The sequence below is a fragment of the Ciona robusta genome, chromosome 3 (genome assembly GCF_009617815.1).
Source record: "Ciona robusta chromosome 3, ASM961781v2".
Classification (NCBI taxonomy): Eukaryota; Metazoa; Chordata; class Ascidiacea; order Phlebobranchia; family Cionidae; genus Ciona; species Ciona robusta.
In genome coordinates, this window is record NC_143237.1 from 3,961,182 (window position 1) to 3,984,997 (window position 23,816).

The 23,816-nt window shown below is 35.5% G+C and overlaps 2 protein-coding genes and 1 long non-coding RNA gene across 8 annotated transcripts in view; 2 read left to right on the forward strand and 1 right to left on the reverse strand.

Annotated features, from left to right (window-relative positions):
* LOC149738289 (multiple epidermal growth factor-like domains protein 8) overlaps positions 1-8,657 on the forward strand; it is a 27,884-nt gene extending 19,227 nt beyond the window's left edge. For 5 of the 6 annotated variants that reach the window (XM_089874911.1, XM_089874910.1, XM_089874914.1 and 2 more), the window contains 16 exons: positions 202-299; positions 598-716; positions 927-1,390; positions 1,448-1,655; positions 1,715-1,847; positions 2,025-2,127; positions 2,636-2,809; positions 3,204-3,431; positions 3,765-3,976; positions 4,376-4,444; positions 4,505-4,565; positions 5,447-5,677; positions 6,512-6,669; positions 7,322-7,468; positions 7,623-7,802; positions 7,887-8,657. In XM_089874911.1, coding sequence (XP_089731037.1) covers positions 202-299; positions 598-716; positions 927-1,390; positions 1,448-1,655; positions 1,715-1,847; positions 2,025-2,127; positions 2,636-2,809; positions 3,204-3,431; positions 3,765-3,976; positions 4,376-4,444; positions 4,505-4,565; positions 5,447-5,677; positions 6,512-6,669; positions 7,322-7,468; positions 7,623-7,802; positions 7,887-8,433 — 3,132 coding nt within the window. In that variant the 3' untranslated portion in view covers positions 8,434-8,657. The remainder of the gene's footprint in view (positions 1-201; positions 300-597; positions 717-926; positions 1,391-1,447; positions 1,656-1,714; positions 1,848-2,024; positions 2,128-2,635; positions 2,810-3,203; positions 3,432-3,764; positions 3,977-4,375; positions 4,445-4,504; positions 4,566-5,446; positions 5,678-6,511; positions 6,670-7,321; positions 7,469-7,622; positions 7,803-7,886) is intronic. The other variant, XM_089874912.1, reaches the window with a different exon arrangement.
* LOC149738290 (uncharacterized) lies at positions 8,009-10,003 on the reverse strand. Its single transcript, XR_016384633.1, has 2 exons — positions 9,205-10,003; positions 8,009-9,118 (listed from the first exon to the last, which is right to left on the reverse strand). It is a non-coding gene; the product is annotated as an uncharacterized LOC149738290 (long non-coding RNA).
* Positions 10,004-12,253: 2,250 nt separating this feature from the next.
* Positions 12,254-22,643, forward strand: LOC149738291 (U5 small nuclear ribonucleoprotein 200 kDa helicase-like). Its single transcript, XM_089874916.1, has 4 exons — positions 12,254-12,487; positions 13,614-14,007; positions 16,262-21,678; positions 21,912-22,643. Exons 1-4 carry the CDS (start codon positions 12,356-12,358, stop codon positions 22,398-22,400), a joined length of 6,432 nt encoding a protein of 2,143 aa, XP_089731042.1. The 5' UTR covers positions 12,254-12,355; the 3' UTR covers positions 22,401-22,643.
* Positions 22,644-23,816: the final 1,173 nt, after the last annotated feature.

Here is a 23,816-nt window from a genome sequence, read left to right on the forward strand (position 1 = left end):
TAAATCCAACTGTTTCCCAATGGTAGTAGATTCAGGAATTTAACAATATAATGCAACAACAATATAATGCTTGAATAAAAATCTTGAAGTTATATTCCATCTTTATTATGGTGGACATAGACACATCATTTGTTAGTTGACCATAAAATATATTGACGAAAAGTATTAAAATTTTTTTTTATTAAAAACATGATTGTGTAGATGTTTAATGCAAGCTGCAGTTTGACTGATGCTCAGCAGCTTAACGAAGAGGTTCTCGAAGGAAGAAATGAACCAACGGTATTATGTAATGATTTGAAGTAAGTTTATATTGGAACATAATAAAAAAATCAATATTCAAAGCTTGTTGCTTCTCTATTATTGATGTGTGTTCTTGGGCAAAGTAATGACAGTCTTGATTTTTTAACTCAGTGGTTACTAATAGCTTGGGGAAACGGGCATGAATACAGATAAAAAATGTACATACCTAATTATTTGCAAGTACTTCAATATGCAGTTGAACACCTGTGGTCAGGTTTGGAATTCTTGAGTTGCTCTATCATGCTTAGATAGTTATATTAGTTATATGCAAATATTAAAAAGCTCCATATGTTACAGATCATGTCGAGAATGCAACTTGCATTTTTCTTATCAACGCAGCTGTATGTGGATAAATGACCAATGTGTTGTGAACCAGTGTTCAAACAATGAAACCATGGAAAATATTCATTCATTTGGTAAACAAGGGAGCATAGAATGTAGAAATAAAAGCAAATGAATGTAGAAATAAGTTATATTACAATTTTTACCTTTGATAATAAATAGTATGTTAAATTTTCAACAAACTATTACAAATGCCATGTAACCAATCACCAACAATGATATATTGTACACAATGTAGCCAAGTATTGGTAGTTGTTATTAGACTAATTGATTTATATTTACAGCATGTTCTGTATGTAGTGATATGGATTGTGAGGATTGTTATAACTCTGCACATTGTCACTGGGTGCCCGGTAATGTAACATCTCATAACAAGAATGGATATTGTGAAGAAAATACAAACAATACAACACAAGTGAAAAAGACTGCTCCTCTAGCAATACATAACTATACAATGTGTTTCCAGCAATGTTCTATTTTTACTTCCTGCAATACTTGTTTGTCTAATTATGATGATATTTCTGTTTGCTTGTGGAGTACTCAAGTAAACAAATGTATGTCAGTTGTTGAGAGTATTCTTCAATGTAGCGCTGGTCTGTGTGGCCATGTGGTTCAACTTGGTTCTCAATGTCCAACACCATGCAGTTACTTCACATATTGCAATCATTGTTTGTTGAATGAAGGCTGTGGTTGGGTGGGTAATGACGATGGATCTGGTCACGGTGAATGTACCGCCGGCACTTACCTGGTAACATAATTCTATCTAGCAAACTAACTATTCATTTCAATTTTTTCTTACGTTTAGGCTCCTATTGATTTGCAAGCAGTTGATTCATCACAATGGTGGTTCATTTCATGTCCACAAGAGAATGAATGTTTGAATGGACATGCAAGTTGTCAAAATCAAGACAATGAGGATTGCCAAGATACCCATGATGCATTTGAGTGTGTTTGTGCACCCGGCTACACCAGAGACAATATAACATTGTTGTGTAAACCGCACTGTCAATCAGGTTTGTTTGTTAGTTTAAAAAATTGCTTCTCAGCAAAAGTTAAAATATGTTTTCAACAGGTTGTGTGAAGGGTGATTGTATAAGGCCAGATGTTTGTCAATGTAACTTCGGGTATACTGGTGAATCATGTGACCTGCTATGTCCGTGTAATCACCATAGTGATTGTATTGAGTTGACACCTGATACTTACAAGTATGTATTTCTGGACCATGTTTTAATATAACTTTATAAATTCAAGAAACATTAAAATTCCAAACAAAGTGTGTTCAATATGTGTAATTTCAGTTTATTTTGATTCTGATAAGAGTCAATAATCTTGCTTTTTATAATTTCCATTGTTTGAACTTAAATTCAACCTTGTGTGTTAAGTTGCACGGATTGCCTTCATAACACAGTGGGTGAAAGTTGTGACCGATGTAAACACGGATATGTTGGGAATCCAATCAACAATCAAACTTGTGTTCCTTGTCATGTAAGTGTTTCTATTTATGCATATTTTACCTCATGCTTAATTAGCTGCGTTTTTAAATTATTACTCAACAAAAAGTTTCCCAAAATTCGGCAAGACTCTGTTTTTTGACCATGTGAAAAAGCTAATTGTGTATTTTATACAGTCATGATTGCATATGTTGGTTCTTTAAGGATGACAACACGTTTTTGCAACACATTATTGTACTCATGAAACAAAGTATTATAAAGTGTATTTGGGGTAGACTAGTAGTTTTAATATTAGTATGATTTTGCATCAAAACTCTTTAAAGCTAGCTTCGAGATTCTCTAGAATTTACTACAGTGTTAATAAAACCTAATCCGTTAAAATACATTACACCTGCTCTTTATTTGTATTGATTGTGTATTTATAATACTTTTTTCTACCTTTCTGAGTAGTTTTATAGTGTGTTTTACTCACTTTGTTTCCTGTTATTCCCACATGCTTGTTTAAATTTATCATCTTAGAAAAATGCTTGTCATTGTTACAGGTTGTATGCAACCAACGATCAAATGTTTGTGTCAGAAAATCTACCTTAACCTTTTATCGCAGTCAAACAATCAATTTATATGGACCGTCTCATGTTGATGATGCTGTTTGTGTGGATTGTGATGGAAATAGTTCGGGAGATTATTGCAATGAATGCATTGATGGATATTTTATGGTGGATTTTGTTGTTTATTAATTTTATATGGATGCCAATTTAGACAACATATCAGTGAGCAATAAGCAGTTATTGTTAAGTTAAGGACACACATAGTCTCTTATGGTAGCAGTGAATTTACATATTGGATTTGGAAGTTACAGCTCATTAGTGGTGCCATTGTGGTTCGCTTTTGAGCAAGACTCCTAACAATGTTTGCTACAACCCATTTCGCTTAATGATTGTCCAAATTGACAATCCTACACAAAAGAGTTTAATTACTTTTAATTCACAAGCAAATATGCAATGTATAAATCCACCACATATGGTTTGCGTAATGACACCTGTGTTTTTGAGTTGTTCCAACTTGAACGGATAAACATGGTAACTATAAATAAAAATATGTACTTTGCAGCTAAATGGAGCTTGTCACATGTGTTATTGCAATGGACATGGTGATAATTGTGATAAGATTACTGGTAGTTGGTGTAATTGTAGAAACCACACCACCACGTCCAACCCGCTGTGTAATGAACCATCGAGGTTTTTAAATATTGATGATAAATGTTGGCAACAGCAATGTGATGCATGCCAGGGTGGATTTAAAGGAAATCCAATCAATGGTGGACATTGCTACAGGCTGGTAAATATTTATTGAACTTAAATTTTCTTTACTTACCCCCAAAAAAGCTTGATACAAAAAAAAATTGTTTTTGTTCGAACAACATCAAAGTTAATTATTGTTTAAACATATGTATTGAAATAAATATTTGTAATTTTTATATGTATGTAAGATGTAATTGTAATGTGTACTTTCTTTCACTGGAACTAAATTAATCTTTGAATTCTCTCATAATCTATTACCTGGTTTCAACTAGAAGATACCAGATGTAAGGCTTTATGCTGCAATAAACATAATCACCCACCTAAAACACCCATGGTAACTTGGTAACACGTAATCTGATTGCTAATCCAGGTCAGTATAAATGATGAATGGTGTTTTGACCCAACGCTTCTACCTGGTTGCGCCACACATGATTATAACAAGAAGTTGGAGATGAAAGCTGGTTCAACAATTTTATTTGCGCTTCATCCCAAATTTTTGAATGTTGATATGAGGTTGATTGTTGAAGTATCTTCTGGAACTGTTGATATTTTTATTTCTGATTCAGATTCAGTATTTCGCATGTAAGTTGTTGCAACTTCTTGGTAACTAACTTTAGAATAATACGTTTCGATTTATATGTTTAATTGCCGCTGTTACAATTGTTGGTGCAAACCTGTCTTGGCCAAGACACCTTAATTTTGCAGTAATGTAGAAAAATTTAATCTTCCAACCTTTTAGCATGAGGAGTATAAAATCTAAGCTTATATAAAATCATGTTATAACTATAACTCCGGTCCTCCACCACAAGGAAAAGTAAAGTATTTATTCACATTATGATACATTTAAACAGTCTCGTTCACAGCCTACTTTTAAATTTTTGTCAAAACTTCACGAATTTATGATTTCTTGTCGATGTTTCTGCTTTTCTTAGATATCCAATTGTTCTAATATACATTAATCATCCGCTACCTTTTGTTTAGTGTTGAAGACTCCACATTTGAACAGAAGGTTGAAATATCAGCATCACATAATAATTCATTACAAGACAGGTAGTATTAATATAAAGCAGCTTCTAAACCAACATAACTTGATTTGTTGTAATTTTGTAGACGAATTGAACGAAGTGTTTTAAATAATTCCAATTCTGATGGTTCCTTGCATGACAATCATGTACGTATTGTTTTTCAATTTTAAATAATTAATGTTTACATAACAATAACCTGTAAAAGTGGTTTTCAAACCTTTTTATCTAGTGATCCATTTTAGCAACCCCGTGTAACTAATGTCATCTTTCGGCCAATATCAAAACAAGGTTAAATAAAAAGTGTGATGTTTTCCAAGCAGGCCAGATATGTAGACCAGGATATTTGAAAGTTGTTTTGTTTTTTTGAAACTTTGGTTGTACCATTTAAGCCTCTCTACCTGTATACAATTTTTTTGGTATGCTCTTTTAAGTACATTGTAGGATTTAAAGTAAAAATATTTTTTGCCTTGGTGTATTACTTATTTTTCAAAAGCTACCACCAAAAACTTCTGCACAGAACTGCACAGAATTTCCCTTTAATGAAAAAAATAATAATTGAAAGAATCGGTACAGAACTTCCACTAATTGAAAATTATTGGTTCAATCATTAATATATAGATTGTAACACCGTGAATATTTATGTGATCATATGATCCTTACCTAAACTTAGGTCTGTTGTTTGCATAATTAGGCTAATCAGCAATATACCTAGATAGGATTTTCTACTGTCCACAAATAATGATGTAAAATGATTTTTGGCAGTAGAATAAATGTACCTGAAATAGTTAGGCTAATCAGTTATAAAAAATGTTTTGATTAAAAGAAAACAGTAAAACAAATCTTACAAGATACACCGTATGTGTAATACTTGTTGCCAACATATGTCTGTGCAATACCAACCATCGCTTGTATAGAAGTATCCAATATGTGCTTACTGTGACACAAGAACTATATATATATAAAATGTTTTCCTGTATGCTGTCCCTATTTTATATTTTTCAAGTTTAAATCTGCTTGGTATGTTTAGGTGATGTATTTGAACACTTCGGGCTTCAACAGTTACACCACAATAGCACCAAACAAAGTGCTTCATGTACAGAATCTACAAAACATGTTGGTTGTATCTTTCCCACACTCCCATTATAACTTTGAAACAGGAATTTTTTATGTGGTGATCCTATCACGTGAATTACGATATGAAGCAAGTAATAAAAGTGTGTTGGAAAAAACATCAAGTGGAAGACTATTGTTTCGACAGGTTTTATTTCTAATAAATAAAAGAAGCATATTCACGTAATATACAGAGCAGCGTTTTTTAACGATCCTTTTCAATGCTTTCTGGTTATGCCACAAAAAAAACTGCCATTTACAAAACAGAAACTCCATTAATGAATTAAAAAAAGGTATTTTAGAATTATACTTTTATAAATATTAATATTTGCCATAATAATGCCTTTGTAGAATTTCATATAACACTCGCTTTCTCTCATTATTAGGTATTTAATAGTGCAACAACATATCCAAAGCTGTTGTGGTTCAAAATTATATAAATGCCTTTTTATGATAAATATAAATATACATAAAAAAATATTTTTTGGGAAATATGAAACTTTTATTTTATAAATACAGTATACATATTGTAGTTGGTAGAATGTCTAAACTTGATGGTCTCTGCATCACTTGAAAGTATCAAAAAAATGGTTGTTAAAAACTGCTACTTTGTATACTATATACTGCGATCACCCATGTTTTATAAACCACTGAGAACCATTGGAGGAAAAAAATCAGTAATGCATTAGAGCGCTTTTGGTTTCTAAACTACTTAAAACATTCATGATTTCATTAAAGATGTGTAGACTATTACACTTAATTTTATTTTTTTGATCAAACATAGCTGAAAGGACTATGAACTTTTTCGTGCATTCCTAAACTTGTTTTTTAAAATGAATGTTTAACTTTTTTGTTTCCAAGAACAAACTTTCACAATGTTAACACAGTGAGCATGTTATTTGTTGTGATGTCACGAGTCATCCTATAATATTAAATTCAATTCCAATTAAGTTTTATAATGGATTTTTTTTATTTCTTACAGGACCAAACTAGAGTGGACTTATTTGTTTTTTTTTCTGTATTTTTCTCTTGTTTCTTCCTTTTTCTGTCTATATGTGTTGTAGCTTGGAAGATAAGACAAGCTGTTGCAGCACAGCGGAACTTGTTAGCTCATCACATTCAACTTCAACACATGGCAAGGTAAATATTTAGTTGATTTTTTAGTTATTGTGGCAATGTATATGATGAGTTTTCAACATGCTTGAATGTTGTGGTATTGTATTTTTAACCTAGAGGTAATGGGTTCAAGGCTCATCGTTGCTAGCATTTTGTGCGTATGTGTCCTTAGACAAGACACTTAACAGCAATTTCTCCAACCCAGTGGTCACTTGTGGGTTGCCTAAGACTAAGTTGTCAGCCATACATAAAACAGAAAGTCTAAAATAACATTCACCGACAACTTATATTTTTTATAACTTGTAAGATGGCACGAGGTGTATGAAACAGAACACCCGTGGACCACGGGTCGTGGTAAATGAACTGACTTTTTCCGGCCCTGCTAAGAGAATAAAAGAATATCACACAGTTTGAGATCCGTGCTGTGTTCTACGAGGATGTCAACATAAAATTTCACAACAATTAGTCATTTGGGGTTGTTTAAATTGTCAGCTATACATTTAAAAAAAATCCAAAAAAAGTATTGACTCACAAGGGTACATAGGACAGGGGTGTATGTTTCAAACAGAAAAACAGCGTTATAACAACTGTTGTTGACCTGCCACTAAAGGATAATTAAGATGCTTTCATTAATCTGTTTTAACTCCAAACTAATGTATATAACAATTTGTTTCAGTCGCCCTTTTGCTTGTATATATTTGTATATAAGCCATTCATCAACCACAGAAGTCTATACCAAGTCCGACGCAAAAAAGATTTTAAAATCCAAACTATCTTATTTATCAAAAGATGAGCCAAGTAAAAAGATGTCTACGCATCAAAGGTAATGAAAGAATTATAAGTTTAACTTTACTTGTAAGGAATACTTCATTTGGAATAAAATATAACCATAAGATATTGTTTATAAATTGAACTAATATTGATACCAAAATATAATTCCTTAAAGAAAGAAAGTGATGTCCTTATTTTGTATGTAGAAACGTTTCAAGAGTTTTGCTTCCTCCTATACTTAAATGCTCATTGGAAAATAAAACTCCCGATGGGTTTACCTCTGTAATGAGAAAACAATGTGCTTGTCATGGTATTTTAAATTTGATGGATACGTCAGATCAGAGATCAAATGTAACCAAATCTACAAAACAACAAACTAGATTAAGGTAGGAGCATAAGTTAAAACCTTTTATACTTGCTTTATCACACTTCTAGCAATTGGTCACATTTCTGCTATATTTTCATTTCAGATTGCACTGCACTTACAGTAAATCAGATAAAAACAATGTTGAAAAACATATAACAGAAGAATATTTGGAACACAATGTTCCATTACTGCAAAATCTTTCCAGTGGTGTTGATGGCAATGATGAATTTCTGCATGTTGCTTCTAATGTTAATTCTACTGAAGAAAAGAAAGAAATTCTAAATTTTGTGTCAGGTCTCGAATCAAAGACAAGTGTAAATGAAAGTATTGAACTTCCTCATTGCGTATCAACACCTGTCATTTACAAACCATCCTCACCAAGATTATCAGGCAGAAGCTTAAGAAGTCAATCAAGTTTTAGAAACAAGCATTTTTTTAAAAGAATACAAAGCCGAGTTCATGGTCCTTTATCTTTTGAACCAACAAGCGATGGACAAGCAGGTGTAGCTACAGTGTTTATACAACTGCCATCTGCTTCTACCATAGGCATTGGATCAGCACTAATGAACAAGAAATGTTTATCATTAGCTTGCTATGAAGAGTCCAATGTTTTAAAAAAGTATAGTTATGTTGAAACAAAAAGAATTTAGAAATTTTTTTTCTTCTAGTTTTGGTGAGATGAATATTTCTGTAAAGCTTTCTAATTGATGCAGCAATAAGCACATGTTTATGTTGCAACACTGCCAGTGCTATCGCATTATTTTTTAACAAAGTACTTTTTAACATACACATGCATGTTATTAGGAATTATTCGTGTTGCCGTTGGGTTAAGAAAATAATATGCACTTAGAGAATGTTGTGATATGCAGTTCAACTGTTGTGTTTTGTTGAGCCCTGCCGCATGCATGATATTCAGTTAAGCCAATTAAACATTAAAGTTCTGATTGGAAGAAAAGTGTGCGTCAGGACACAACCCGTACAATGGGGGGAGTCAGCCTTAAAGAAGGTTGACAGAGCATGATGGAAAAACAACACCCCTAAAAAAATGCCACCAAAGTTTACAATAAAGACTTTCCAAGGCACACTTATGTAAGATTTAGATAATGGCCTACACATCATGGTTTAAAGAAACCTGGAATAATACTAAAATAAAGAACAAAAACGAAAATGGGCAGCAAGTGTAATCTCGGGTTAGAATTGATTGTTTGAGTTCGTTCATTATTGATTTCAAATATTAATCATTGTGATGCCTGCAGCTCGGTTTTGTCAAGGTGAAGGGTTCCTTGACTTTATCCCATGTTGCTTAGAACGTACAATTTAAAGTACTTGGGGGCACTGTTAAAGATAGAAAGAATAAAATGAAATATAGGTTATGCAAATATCAAAAAACTATTAGGAAAATAGGTTAAATATATACTAACGTATGTTTCTTCATCTCTAGTCGAAGCCAATGTCAGTATATATGGCCTTAGGTTATAGAAACCCGAATAGAACAACTTGTTGTTACGTGAAAGGCAACGTTATTGCCATTTTCCGCTCAAAATGTTTTGATTTTAAAAATATTTTCTTACACAGTATTTATTAAACAGGTAAATCAACTCGAAATTGTAGGCTAAGGTGCTAAGCAGATGAAAATTTGTAGTTTGCAGAATACTGTAAATGTAAATATAGTACAATGGGGGAAGATGGGACACTTAATTACATATTGCCAAATATTTCCAAAATCAAAATGTATGACGGTTTTTGGGTAATACCACGAATTAGTACTATCAGTACTATCATTCCTTTACTAATTGACAACAATTAAATAAAATATAATAAAACACACGAGAAGTTATTTAGCGATCCGCACAACACGTGACTTCAATAGGATGAGTCAAAGTTAGTATAGATATAGACCTATACTAACTTTGGGATGAGTCTGTTTGCAGCTTTGACAGAAAAAAAAGTTGTTGTACCATCTAATAAAAGGCCATCCCTTTTGTAAACCGTACAGGTAACCACGTGGCCTATTGTTTTTTATACTTCCGTTTTGGTCTCGTTTGTTTGAAACTCGGACTTGTTCGGTCACGTTTTCTTTTTATTTATTTTCTGACTGCTGTAGTATATACAACCTTTGTCGAAAGCTGCATTTGCAGTCAGTTTCTTATCAGTTACATTTTATTCTTCTAGCGACGCCAACAATACAGATCGTGAAATATGTTTTGTATAATATTTATCCCCGGAACTTTTTTCAGCCGGTACGTATTTATTAAAGCTCATATTATATTTGGTCTGAGTGTCTCAGCGCATGCGCAATAGCGCCCGATACAAATATATCAACCGGGATGGAAAGTACCTATATCACGACACCGAAAAACGACAGTCGTTAAAACACGGATATTCATACACCTCGCGTCAGCTTACGAGTTACCAAGTCCAAGTGTATGTTACTTTGTAGAACTGTAGATGATTATTTTTTATGGGGGGCTGATAATTTGACAACCCACTAGTGACCACTGGGTTGAAGCAATCGGCGTTAGGTGTCTTGCCAAAGGACACATATACGCTCACAATGGTAGCAACGATGAGTCTTAAACCCATTGCCTCTGGGTTCGAGGCAGGTTTGCTAACCAATTGTGCTACGCGCTGCTGGACAGTTAATACCCATTAACCGCGATATGTAACTTGGGTTCGGTTTATTTCCGTTCTTCATGCTGTCCCGAAACGAATAATATTGCAACCGGTCAGTCTGACTGCCAAACTCGGCTAGTGATATCAGTTGATATCTTTTTTTATTATTATAGCGATAAATTAATACAAACAATGGCAACTATGCGGAAGCAATCCACAAGTACACAGTTCAGGTGGTTGCACCCCACTTAAAGAAGTGTGTGGACGTTCGCCCACATATTTAAATATATTGAAATCAGGTGGTTTCGCTTGGATTCTAGACCGGTATATACAGAATCGTGCACACAATAATAAACAATTCACAAGAAGGTCAGTAATACCAAATAAATGGTAGCCTACCTTAAGTGAAAACTAAAGGGCCTCTGGACCCTTGCACAAATCCAGTTTTCAACTTTATACCAGAAATCCTTAACTTTCGGGCAATAATAAAACGCGTGTAATAAGGTTTCTATTTCTATTTTGCATGAAACGCATCGGTCAGCGTCTTTAAATCCCAATTTGAAAAGTTTTTCATTTGTTACAATAGCGTGGTTTTGTAATTTTATTTGAAAAAAATCTTAATTTTGTTTCCAACGTGCAAAAATAATTGTTCATGTAAACTTTTTTCCAGTCGCCTATGTTCCCAATCATTGCACCATTTTTGCTGCGTTCCGAGAATTGGTTCCTCCGACGCCGCAACAATGCTTCGGTACATCGAGCTTGTCGAATTTAATTCTCCTAGGCCATTTAACAATTGTTGCACCCTACTGGTGCTGTTATTCTCTATCACTATATTGCCTGTGTCCCAGCTTTCAGGTATAGATTTAATGAGTTCGTTATAGCGTTCGTAGTCGCTCTTATTATCTTTAACGTTGTATTTTGTAACAATTTTAGTATAGCTCATATAGTTTCCCCCTTCATTTATTAGTTGATTATAATTTACTATGCCGACATTTGCAAACTCTTGAATGAGAAAGGAATGAGATCGGTATTTAATTTTCGCGTTTAACCACAATGTTCGCGAGCTATTAATTTTCTCCCCCAGTGCACCACAGTCATATATCCCAGAGCCATAGAAATACCGAGTAGTCCAACCCATTGTTACGTAAAACACAAATTGAACGGCAATTTGGGTCCAAAATAACACAGTAGGCATAGGGAAAATGTATGTTTTTCGGTAAATTACAGAAAAACTTGGGCCTAAAAACAAATTTAAAGGTTGAAAAATGTAAAAAACATGTGTTATTTGTTTTCTGTGTCAAAAAAAGTCAAAAATTAGAATTAGAAGCGGTTGATTTGCGACATTTTAGTCATTTAATGCGGCTAAATTTATACATTTTTTCTAAAAAATGTTTGGTAAAGTAAATAGAAGCTGTTTTTCACCTTCCCACAATAGGAAAACACAAACAAAACTTAACAAGTTCGTTTGAACCCATTGTCAAAGTCACCAATTTTGCTCTGTTTTGGACACACATAGACGGCAGTTGGACTACTCGGTGTTTATACGACTCTGATATATCCGTTTGAGCGTTAGTAAAGTGGTTCGGAGCGCTCGGATATCAGTTGATATCTATGTTCTTTGGGCACAACATGTGGCGCACCGCGACACTTAGCGGAATATTGTACATCTAAAACGTTTTAAAACGATTTTTTGCGCATTTGAGGTAAATGTAAAGGTTATGATAAGTTCAGCCAAGTTTAATGTTTAGGCCATAGTCTTAATTAAAAATACACTGTGCTATACACTTTACTTCTGTTTTTAAACTATTTATATATATATTGGTAAAAACGGTAAAAACCTATGTGGTAAAATGGTAAAACTGTACTATAATCTGTTTCGTTTTTGATAGATTAAAACTTTATATATACCTGTGTATTAACAAGTACTAGTTAAATAAAGTTTCAATAAAGATTTAAAACATGGCGGATGCCTCGGCACGATCGTTGCAATATGAATACAAAGCAAATTCGAACTTGGTGTTACAAGCTGATCGATCTTTGATTGATCGGCGACCAAGAGATGAACCAACTGGAGAAGTCCTTACACTGCAGGTAATTTTTGTTATGTCTAGATAGACTCAGAAATAAAACACATTTCCTCATATTGTATTTTTGGGCACTAGTGGAGAATGCTCCGGTACATGGCAGATGGCAGAATAGGCGGGTCCCTTTAATTGTGCATGTCCGCTATGGCAACTATATGTCTGCTATGTCAACAATATTCACTATGTCGGTAATTCTTAAGCTGGTAGCCACCTAAAATTTTGATTTTAATATGTTCCTTCACTTCCTTGGGCCTCACTGAAACCCGCTGTCTAATTTAAAAAAAACAAACTCGGGCGTACGTGTCAAAAATTAACTTTGAAAATGCGCCAAAACGTGCTGCGCTACTGTATTTTCCACACAAGCCGTCATGAATTAAACAAAGGTTAGATTACCGGTCATAGAATGCGCATTGGTGCGTTTGATTTCTACATTACAGATTACGTAATTTTAGGGGTTATTGGTTGGGATTTTGGGCTTAAGGGTTAGAGAATAGGGTTAAGGTTTTTACTAGCATAAAACAGTGCGAAAAAACAAAGCTATAACGTCGCGTAACATATTTAATATATAGCAAATAAAGTCAAGCGCTCGGCCGAGCAAAGTCAAAAGCTCGGCCGAGCTTATGACGTCATCAAGGAGAAAGGGGTACGAGAATACGTTCTTTTTTGGACGAAAAGCTTCGCTGATTAAAATCATTTAGAACACGTGGTTTGCGGTGAAAGAGAAGACGTAATGCAGCACTTTGTATTATTTCAATATAAAAAAGTTTAGGAATTTATGGTTCTTCATTAAAAATCAGTCTAATCAGATACGAAACATTGGGCGCTTTTGTACGATACCGACTGTAATTCGAGACAGGCAAATTAGCGCTGACGTTGGGATTCGTGATGTCTCGCCCGGCCACGCGTCTTTTAAATCGTCGGCATATTGCGATCTACTTTTATACGAGTCTCCAGTGCTGCATTATTATGAAACAAAGTTTGACTTGAGCGGCGGAGTAAACAATTTCAGGCTGTGTTTAAAATAGTTCAGCCAATAGCGCTGACATCCTAAATATTTAAAATAGGCAAATAGATATATCTTATACTTTAACAAACACAAATTATTTACACATAACTTATTATATTTTTCGTAGGGTAAGCTGACTGAAATTAAAATGGGAGATCGTGCTCAAAGAACGAAACCTCCACAAATGGAAGAGCGAAAAGCAAAACGAAGAAAGCGTGACGAAGATGAAAAGTTTCAAGCAAATCTTCGTGGTAGAAGTTTGCTCTCGGACGGTGTGGATGAAATGGTTGGGATTGTTTACAAACCTCGTACGAAAGAAACCCGGGAAACCTATGAGATTCTACTCAGTTTCATACAAGCTGCGATTGGTGATCAACCCAGAGATATCTTATGTGGTGCGGCTGATGAGGTCATTGCTGTGTTGAAACAAGAAAAGTCAAGAGACAAGGAAAGAAGAAATGAAATTCAGCTTCTACTTGGTCAACTAGAAGACTCTCGTTATCATGTCTTGGTAAATTTAGGTAAGTTTTAATCAATTACTATTAGGGATGTGCACGTCTAGCCTGCATGCTACTGCTTTAATGTTAAACGCAGGAGCGAAAAATATAAAAAACAAATAGAGTGAAGCAAATAAAAGATAACCAACAACCAGCATTGCTTTCTCTTTAATTTTTTTTATTTGAATTAAGAGTGCCCAGTGTTTCCTTATTTGATTTTTTATAAAAAGTAAAATTTTTTGAAACTTTTTCCAATAAAAATTTCCGAAACTGTTTTTATTAAAAATAAAAATTTCCGAAACTTTTTTTATGAAAAATAAAAACTGTATAGCCACCTAGGGTAGCAATTCACTAGGGATGTGCTGAAGTTGGAAAAGCTTGGGTTCCAGTCGGAAGGCGTTGCTAGTCAAAATACTACAGAACACGTGGTTTGCGGTTAAAGAGACATGTAATTTTCAATAAAAAGTATTTAATTAAAAAGTATTTATAACTGTTGCAGCCAGTGGTGCAACCAGCACGTTCAAAAAGGGTCTGTCATACAGATAAAAAACATCGTTATCTCTGAAGCGATATAAACGCTTTAGATATTGGTCTTGCACACTAATATATCTATTCTACTTTATGCGGTAAATTAAGACTAATATTACATTGTTTATACTAAATTAGAAACGTCTTTTTAATAAATGAAACATTGGTGTAAGTTTTACGCATGTCCATCGTGAATAATGTAACGATTATTTACGTCAGAATACCTTTGGTAAACCATTACGATTGTTACATCACAAACGAAATTGTTGGAAAACAATCGCGTTTTACTCGCTTCCGTACGATCTGTAGTTTGTGTATAAAATTTTTGTTTTTGATGATTAGTTTAAATGCAGGTAAATCGCGATTATGTGAATTTTAATTGGTGCTAATATAATAGCGAGAAGCGACGCTGTCAGTAAATTGGAACTAACAGAGATTGTAATATGATAATACTAAGTATCGTCCCAGTCGAGCTTGGACAGAAGCCAAAAAACATTGTTTGTTGGCACCGCACGAGAACCGGAGTTTCGTTATGTAATTTTTCACGAGAATAAGTTCACAACGATTGCTTCGTTTGTTAGGTGTGGAATGTATGCTACCGCACGCGTCTTCCTTTATTTTCTAATTTCTACGCCGGTGCAGAGCGTAAACATGTGACGCTCATACACGATGTTTTGATCTCGTGGTTGGTTGGAACAACTTGGAAGTGGGAACATTCTTCCCGATTGTTATATTATGAAACGCCCTAATTTGTAGTTATGTTGTTATAGGACAAGTGACATAACAATTAAATGAAACAGGTTCCAATTCGTAGCGAAATAAAGTAATATTGAATGCGTGTTTTAGCACTTTCTGTCTGGGTGCGTGTTTGCGGAAATGGGGTGTGTCATTACAACAAAACAGCCCCCATGGTTGCAGCAGTTTATTTATTTCATTATAAAAAAAAGTTTAAGAGTTATTAACTTTTTATTTAAAATCAGATACAGTAACATTGCGTGCTCGTGTAATTTAACACCGGCTGTAATTCGATACGGGCAAGTTGGCTGATGTTGCGATACGTTACTTGCGAGAGAGCAAATTCACAACGAATGAAAAATAATTAAGAAGAAAGCTACGCTGACTATTCTCGTTATCTCTTGGTAGCTTCACGTGTTTTTCATTTTCAATATTTTTCGCTCTCGCGTGCAACATTATAGCAAATGCATAAGGCTCGATTTCAGCCGAGCGCCGAAAAAGGTGATGCTTGGGCCAGAGCTTTTAAATTCAGACTCGGCTCGGCACATCCTAACAATTCACACTTTGATAATTTACATCATAATGACGATTCACACATGAAATATTTAGCTAACAGATGTTTGAATACTGGTTGAACGTTTGTTTTTCAAGGCTTGCGATCAAGCATTTTAAAAATCTAAAATATTAGTGAAGTTACCCGGACAGAGTAATTACGATACCCGGCCGACTCCAAATACCACGAAAACATTGATATTCGACTGGGCAATTGGACCGGGATTCGCCCCGGTGCATCCCTATTAGTTTTTGCCCCTTCGTGCAGCAATATAGCAATAGCATAGGAGTTGGCTTGGGCCCCCTACAAAGACCCTATAAATGATTTTTTTAGCAATATCTTGAAAACGGTTAATGCTTTTTTAGTGAAATTTTCTGTATAGATGATATAAAGGTCAAGTTTTTAAATTAAAATTATGTAGAAGGTTACTTTGTGATTTAAACTGATGTTATTCTTTAACAGGAAGAAAAATCACTGACTTTGGTGCTGAAAGTGACTTAAAAGCAACGGATGAAAATATTGATGAAACGTATGGAGTTAATGTTCAGTTCGAATCTGATGATGAAGATGGTGATGATAATAAGTACGGGGAAGTCCGTGAAGCTTCGGATGTTGAAGATGAAGTGGAAGAAGGAGTTGAAGCAAATGTTGATACGGTTGTGTCCGCTAATCTTACAAATGAAGCTGGTGGTATTAATGTGGCTAAAAATAAAGATCTTCATCCTAGAGATATCGATGCTTACTGGCTGCAAAGAAATTTAAGTAAGGTGTATGATGATGCTATTGTTTCTCAGCAGAAAGCAGAAGAAGTATTGGAAATTCTTAAGACAGCTGGGGATGACCTTCAGTGTGAAAACCAGCTTGTTCATCTGCTTGGATTTAATCAGTTTAACTTTATTAAGACTTTACGACTTCATAGGCAGATGATTTTGTATTGTACCTTGCTTGCTAGTGCTCAAAGTCTTGATGCAAAACAAGAAATTGAGAAAAAAATGGAAAGTGAAGCTGACCTCAAAATGATCTTGGAGCAACTTCACGACACTGAAAAAGAAGATATTATCCGTGAAGAGCAAGATCGAAGGGAAAGACTCCGACGTTCGAAAGTTGATGCGGATTTGAAAGCAACTGATGCAGAAAATGTGAAAAGTGAAGATGTTTATCAACCAAGTCAGAAATCTATTGATCTTGAAGATCTTGAGTTTAACCAAGGTTCCCATTTAATGGCGAATAAGAAATGTCAGTTGCCAGATGGTTCCTATCGAAAGCAAAGAAAAGGATATGAAGAAGTATATGTACCTGCTTTAAAACCAAAACCATTTAAAAATAAGGAAAAACTTGTTAGCATTGAAAGTTTGCCTAAATATGCTCAAAATGCTTTTGAGGGGTTCAAATCACTAAACAGGGTGCAAAGCAAGCTTGCAGACACAGCTTTAAACAGTGATGAAAATATTTTGCTTTGTGCTCCAACTGGTGCAGGAAAAACCAACGTTGCACTTCTGTGCATGTTAAAGGAGATAGGAAAACATATCAACGTGGATGGATCAATAAAACTGGATAACTTTAAAGTGATTTACATCGCTCCGATGAAGTCTTTGGTTCAAGAGATGGTTGGAAGCTTTGGAAAGAGACTTGCCAACTACGGTGTTAAAGTCGCTGAGCTCACTGGTGACCATCAGTTGTGTAAGGAAGAAATAAATGCGACTCAGGTTATCATATGCACCCCTGAGAAGTGGGACATCATTACACGTAAAGGAGGTGAAAGAACATACACTCAGTTGGTTCGTTTGATAATCATGGATGAAATACATATGCTGCATGATAGTCGTGGCCCTGTTCTTGAATCAATTGTTGCACGAACAATCAGATCAATTGAAACCACCCAGGAAGATGTGAGGTTGGTTGGATTGTCAGCTACGCTACCAAACTATGAAGATGTTGCTACTTTCCTCCGTGTTGATCCAGCAAAAGGTTTATTTTACTTTGACAATAGCTTTCGCCCCGTTCCCCTCGAACAACATTACATTGGTATCACTGAAAAGAAACCAATGAAGAGATTCCAAGTTATGAATGAAATTGTTTATGAGAAAGTGGTTGACAATGCAGGCAGAAACCAGGTTTTGATTTTTGTTCATTCCCGTAAAGAAACTGGTAAAACTGCCAGAGCAATCCGGGATATGTGTATTGATAACGACACATTGGGGCAGTTCTTAAGAGAAGGTTCAGCATCAACTGAAGTTTTACGTACAGAAGCTGAACAAGTTAAGAATATGGAATTGAAAGATCTTCTGCCATACGGGTTTGCCATTCATCATGCTGGTATGACTCGTGTTGACAGAACGCTTGTTGAAGATTTGTTTGCGGATCGACACATACAAGTTTTAGTTTCCACATCTACCTTGGCATGGGGCGTCAACTTACCTGCTCACACTGTTATAATAAAAGGAACACAAGTGTATAACCCTGAAAAGGGTCGATGGGTTGAACTTGGTGCATTGGATGTTTTACAAATGATGGGTAGGGCAGGTCGACCACAGTATGATACTAAAGGTGAAGGTGTCCTGATAACTACACACAATGAGCTTCAATATTATTTGTCTCTTTTGAATCAACAGTTACCTGTTGAAAGTCAAATGATCTCCTGTCTCCCCGATGCTTTGAATGCTGAGATAGTGCTTGGGAATGTACAGAATATAAAAGATGCTGTTAATTGGTTGGGTTACACATACCTTTATATTCGTGCACTGAGACAACCATCACTGTATGGAGTGGAATCACCAGAAGACGATCCGATGCTTCAACAACGAAGAATTGATTTAGCTCATGCAGCTGTCACAATGCTGGCCAAGAACAACTTAGTGAAATATGACAGAAAATCTGGTCAGCTGCAAGTTACTGATCTTGGACGAATTGCAAGTCATTATTACTGTACAAATGAAAGTATGGCCACATACAATCAACTTCTAAAACCAACATTGAGCGAAATTGAGTTGTTCCGCGTATTTTCTCTTTCATCTGAATTTAAATATATCACTGTCAGGGAAGAAGAAAAATTAGAGTTGAACAAACTTTTGGAAAGAGTGCCGATTCCTATTAAAGAAAGCATTGAGGAAGCTTCAGCCAAAGTCAATGTGCTACTACAAGCTTACATATCCCAACTTAAATTAGAAGGATTTGCTTTAATGGCGGATATGGTTTATGTCACGCAAAGTGCAGGAAGACTTATCCGTGCTTTGTATGAAATTGTTCTTTATCGAGGTTGGGCTCAGCTTGCAGATAAATGCCTCTCACTGAGTAAGATGATTAACCGAAGAATGTGGCAGTCAATGACCCCACTGCGGCAATTTAAAAAAGTCCCAGATGAAGTTGTGAAGAAAATTGAAAAGAAAAATTTTCCATGGGAACGGTTTTATGATTTGGGTCATAATGAGATTGGAGAGTTAATTCGGATGCCAAAGATGGGAAAACTTCTTCATAGGTTAATTCATCAGTTTCCCAAGATGGAATTATCAGTCCATGTTCAACCTATCACCAGATCAACCTTACGAGTGGAATTGACGATCACACCAGATTTTCAATGGGATGAAAAGATTCATGGGAACTCTGAGGGATTCTATATATTTGTGGAAGATGTTGATGGTGAAGTAGTCTTGCATCATGAGTTCTTTCTTTTAAAAAGCAAATATGCATCTGATGAGCATGTTGTCAACTTCTTTGTTCCGGTGTTCGAGCCTCTTCCTCCTCAACATTTCATCAGGATCATATCGGATCGATGGATCGGATCAGAAACCCAACTTCCAGTTTCATTCAGACATCTCATCTTGCCAGAGAAGTATCCGCCACCAACCGAGCTTCTTGACTTGCAACCTCTTCCTATTAGTGCACTAAGAAACTCAGAATACGAAGCCCTATATGAGAATGACTTTCCTTGTTTTAACCCAATTCAAACACAAGTTTTTAACGCAATCTACAATGGAGATGAAAATGTATTCGTTGGAGCTCCTACTGGTAGCGGGAAAACGGTTTGTGCTGAATTTGCTTTGCTGCATGCGTTGAATCTTGACCCTGATTCAAGGTGCGTTTATGTCACACCCGTCGAAGCTGTTGCTGATTTAATTTACAAAGACTGGCGTAAAAAGTTTGAAGTCAGTTTGGGGAAACGAGTTGTCCTGTTAACAGGAGAAACAAGCACGGATCTTCGTTTAATATCAAGAGCATCAATCATCATCGCTACTTCAGAGAGATGGGATGTTATTTCTCGACGATGGAAGCAACGGAAGAATGTTCACACTGTATCGCTCTTCATTGTTGATGAAATTCATTTGATTGGAGGGGAGAGTGGACCTGAACTTGAGGTTGTTTGTTCTCGAATGCGGTACATCGCATCCCAGCTTGATAAGAATATTCGAATCATTGCACTTGGATCTTCGTTGGCAAATGCTAAAGATGTCGCTCAGTGGTTAGGATGTACAAACATGCATACATTCAATTTTCATCCAAATGTACGACCAGTGCCGCTTGAACTTCACATTCAAGGGTTCAACATCAGCCACACTCAGTCAAGACTTCTCAGCATGGCAAAACCTGTTTACAACGCTATAACAAAGCACTCACCAAAGCAAGCCTGCATTATATTTGTGCCTTCCAGAAAGCAGTGTAAGCTTACTGCAGTTGATATTTTAACTTATACTGCAGCAGATGCCTCGGCACAGAGGTTTCTTCACTGCAATGAATCGGAGTTAGGTGCTTATTTGGAACATGTTAAGGATGCTACGTTGAAAGAAACACTGAGCAATGGAGTTGCTTATTTACACGATGGTTCAACTGAGTTGGAACGTACTGTTGTGGAACAACTGTTTTCTTCAGGTGCAGTTCAAGTGCTTGTTGCTTCCCGTAGTTTGTGCTGGGGATTAAATCTCGCCGCTCATTTGGTTGTGATCATGGATACCCAGCATTACAATGGCAAGATTCATGCATATGTTGATTACCCTGTGACAGATATATTGCAGATGATTGGCCGTGCCAATCGACCATTAAAGGACGAAGAGGGAAAATGTGTGATTATGTGTCAAAGCTCAAAAAAAGACTTTTTCAAGAAGTTTGTTTACGAGCCACTGCCAGTAGAATCCCACCTTGACCACTGCTTGCATGATCACTTTAATGCAGAGATTGTCACCAAAATTATTGAAAACAAACAAGATGCTGTTGATTACTTGACCTGGACTTTCCTTTACAGAAGAATGAGTCAAAATCCAAACTATTACAACTTGCAGGGTGTCTCGCATCGACATTTATCTGACAGTTTATCTGAATTGGTAGAGAATACTTTAGCTGATCTTGAGCAATCAAAATGCATTTCAATTGAAGATGAAATGGATATCACTCCGCTAAATTTGGCTATGATTGCCGCTTACTATTACATTAATTACACCACAATTGAGTTATTCAGCATGTCTCTCAATGCAAAAACAAAGATACGTGGTTTGATTGAGATCATTAGTAACGCTGCAGAATATGAGAGCATCCCTATTCGACACCATGAAGACAGCACACTGAAACAACTTTTACCAAAAGTTCAGCACAAGCCACAAAACCTAAGGTTTACTGATCCACATATTAAAACCAACCTCTTGATCCAAGCTCATCTTTCAAGACTTCAGTTACCAGCAGAACTACAATCTGACACCGAACAAATACTTGGAAAAGCTATCCGATTAATACAAGCCTGTGTTGATGTATTGTCTTCAAATGGCTGGCTTTCTCCAGCTCTTGCTGCAATGGAGCTTGCACAGATGGTAACACAAGCAATGTGGAGTCGAGATTCCTATTTAAAACAACTGCCACACTTCAGTGCCGACCTCATTAAACAATGCACTCAAAAGGTAACAATTTTATATTGTATTCATAAAATTAAGAAATTTAGGTATTTATTTTATTAGCTTATTTGTTTTACTGCTATAAAATTTCATAATTGCCAGTATTATGCTGACAGGAGATGTAACTTTACAGACTATGAAATACTAAAGTATAGCCAGAGACTAAAAATATATCCACACATTCAACTCCACTTACATAACATAAACAACAAAATAAAGAAAATGTTTGTTTACTGCAGGAGATTGAAAGCGTGTTCGATATTCTTGAGATGGAAGATTCAGATCGAAGTCAACTCCTCAAGATGAATGAGTCGCAGATGGCAGATGTTGCGAGGTTTTGCAACAGGTTCCCAAACATTGAACTGAATTATGAAGTTCAATCTGAAGATGATCTGCACGCTGGCACCCCCGTGGTCATTAATGTTGTGTTAGAAAGGGAAGATGAAGTAGCTGGTCCAGTGATCGCTCCATTCTTTCCACAGAAGCGTGAAGAAGGTTGGTGGGTGGTGGTGGGTGACCCGAAGACAAACAGCCTTATTTCAATCAAACGACTTACACTTCAACAAAAAGCAAAAGTGAAATTAGATTTCATTCCTCCTTCTGCTGGTTCACATTCCTATACTTTATATTTCATGAGTGATGCTTACATGGGATGTGACCAGGAGTATAAACTTCTACTTAACGTGCGAGAATCTGCTGGTGAAAGTAGTGCCAGTGATTCTGATTAAAATTATTAGTTTTTAATCTGCATTATTCGTTTTTTTTTTTTCGCTAAATGGGATTTGCTAGCTAAAATATGTCAATTTATAATGTACATATCTAAAATTCAGTTTTACCAAATTATGAACTGCTGTGTACCAGTTTTTTGATTAGTTAGCTAACTTTATGCGATGGTAATTTCAATCATACACATGGTAAATTGTATATACTCAAACCAATTGATTGTATATAATTAAAACACAAGTTGTAAACTGCTTTGTCAACCTATCTCAACCTACTATATCTTTCCGCGCGGATATTTTACATTTAATGGTCTATTTTCTATTTGAGTAAGGTTGTAAGGTACATACAAAGGTTGCGGTAGAGCTGTGCTTACAAATCCAAACACTGAACTACTAAGAAATCCATCTATTAACCAAAATTCACAAGGAACTTAAACTTTCGCGTCTTACCCTGTGTTTTCTCAAAAAGGGGAAAATTTGGTGTGCGAATTGCTAAATAACTCCTCATGGGTTTATAAAATTTGTGTCTTCAATAACGGTAGCAAAGATTTAGACATATTTTAAACGAAACGACAGATAATAGCGACAAAACAACAGTTGTTAAAACATGCCTACAGTAAAAAAACATATTTACATTTAATTGGGGAAAAATAAAATAAAAATAAAGGGGGCTTAACGTCTTCATCGATTCTGTTTGGTTTGTAATATAGCCAATTCTGACATTTAGGCAATAAAAAGTTTTTATTAACATAACTTTGGTAAGTGCCCATACGTATTGTTAGAAATATATATATAAACTTGCATAAAAAGTTTATTTTTCTACAACTGTAAACTAAAAAAAAAAAAAATAACAAGAGAGCCAAGTTCTAATGAGTGATCACGTATAAAACTAATTAGCCTATTATTAATTAACCCTTTTACTGCAACGGCCGACCAAGGTCCCGTCATAATCAGAAGTAGTTAACCGAAATGGAGCAGTAGATACATTGCATTTATACATGTATCATAACTCATAAAAACCTATGATGTATGAGGATTGAGTGATTGGTAAAGAATATATATGTGTAAATACGCTTTGTACAACTCCTGTTTCTGTATGTGTTGCCTTGTAAACTTACACCGGTTAAGGTGTGTTCACATTACGTGCGGTAAAAGCGCTAGCGATGGGAGAGAGCGATTATCGGCCGATAAAGTATTTACAAACAAATTTAAAATCGCCTGGTAGGCTATCCTGTTCTGTTTGGCGAGAAGCTGGAAATCACATGTATTCGTTTTTGCGTAAATATGCGATTAAAATAGAGGAAAATGCCCGGAAAAGAACGTAATTTCGTTACAGCATATCCTTGGCGTATCACAAAAATAAACAAGAGATCACAGATCTGATGCATGAGCACGGTATAAACTAATTAGCATAGTATTAAT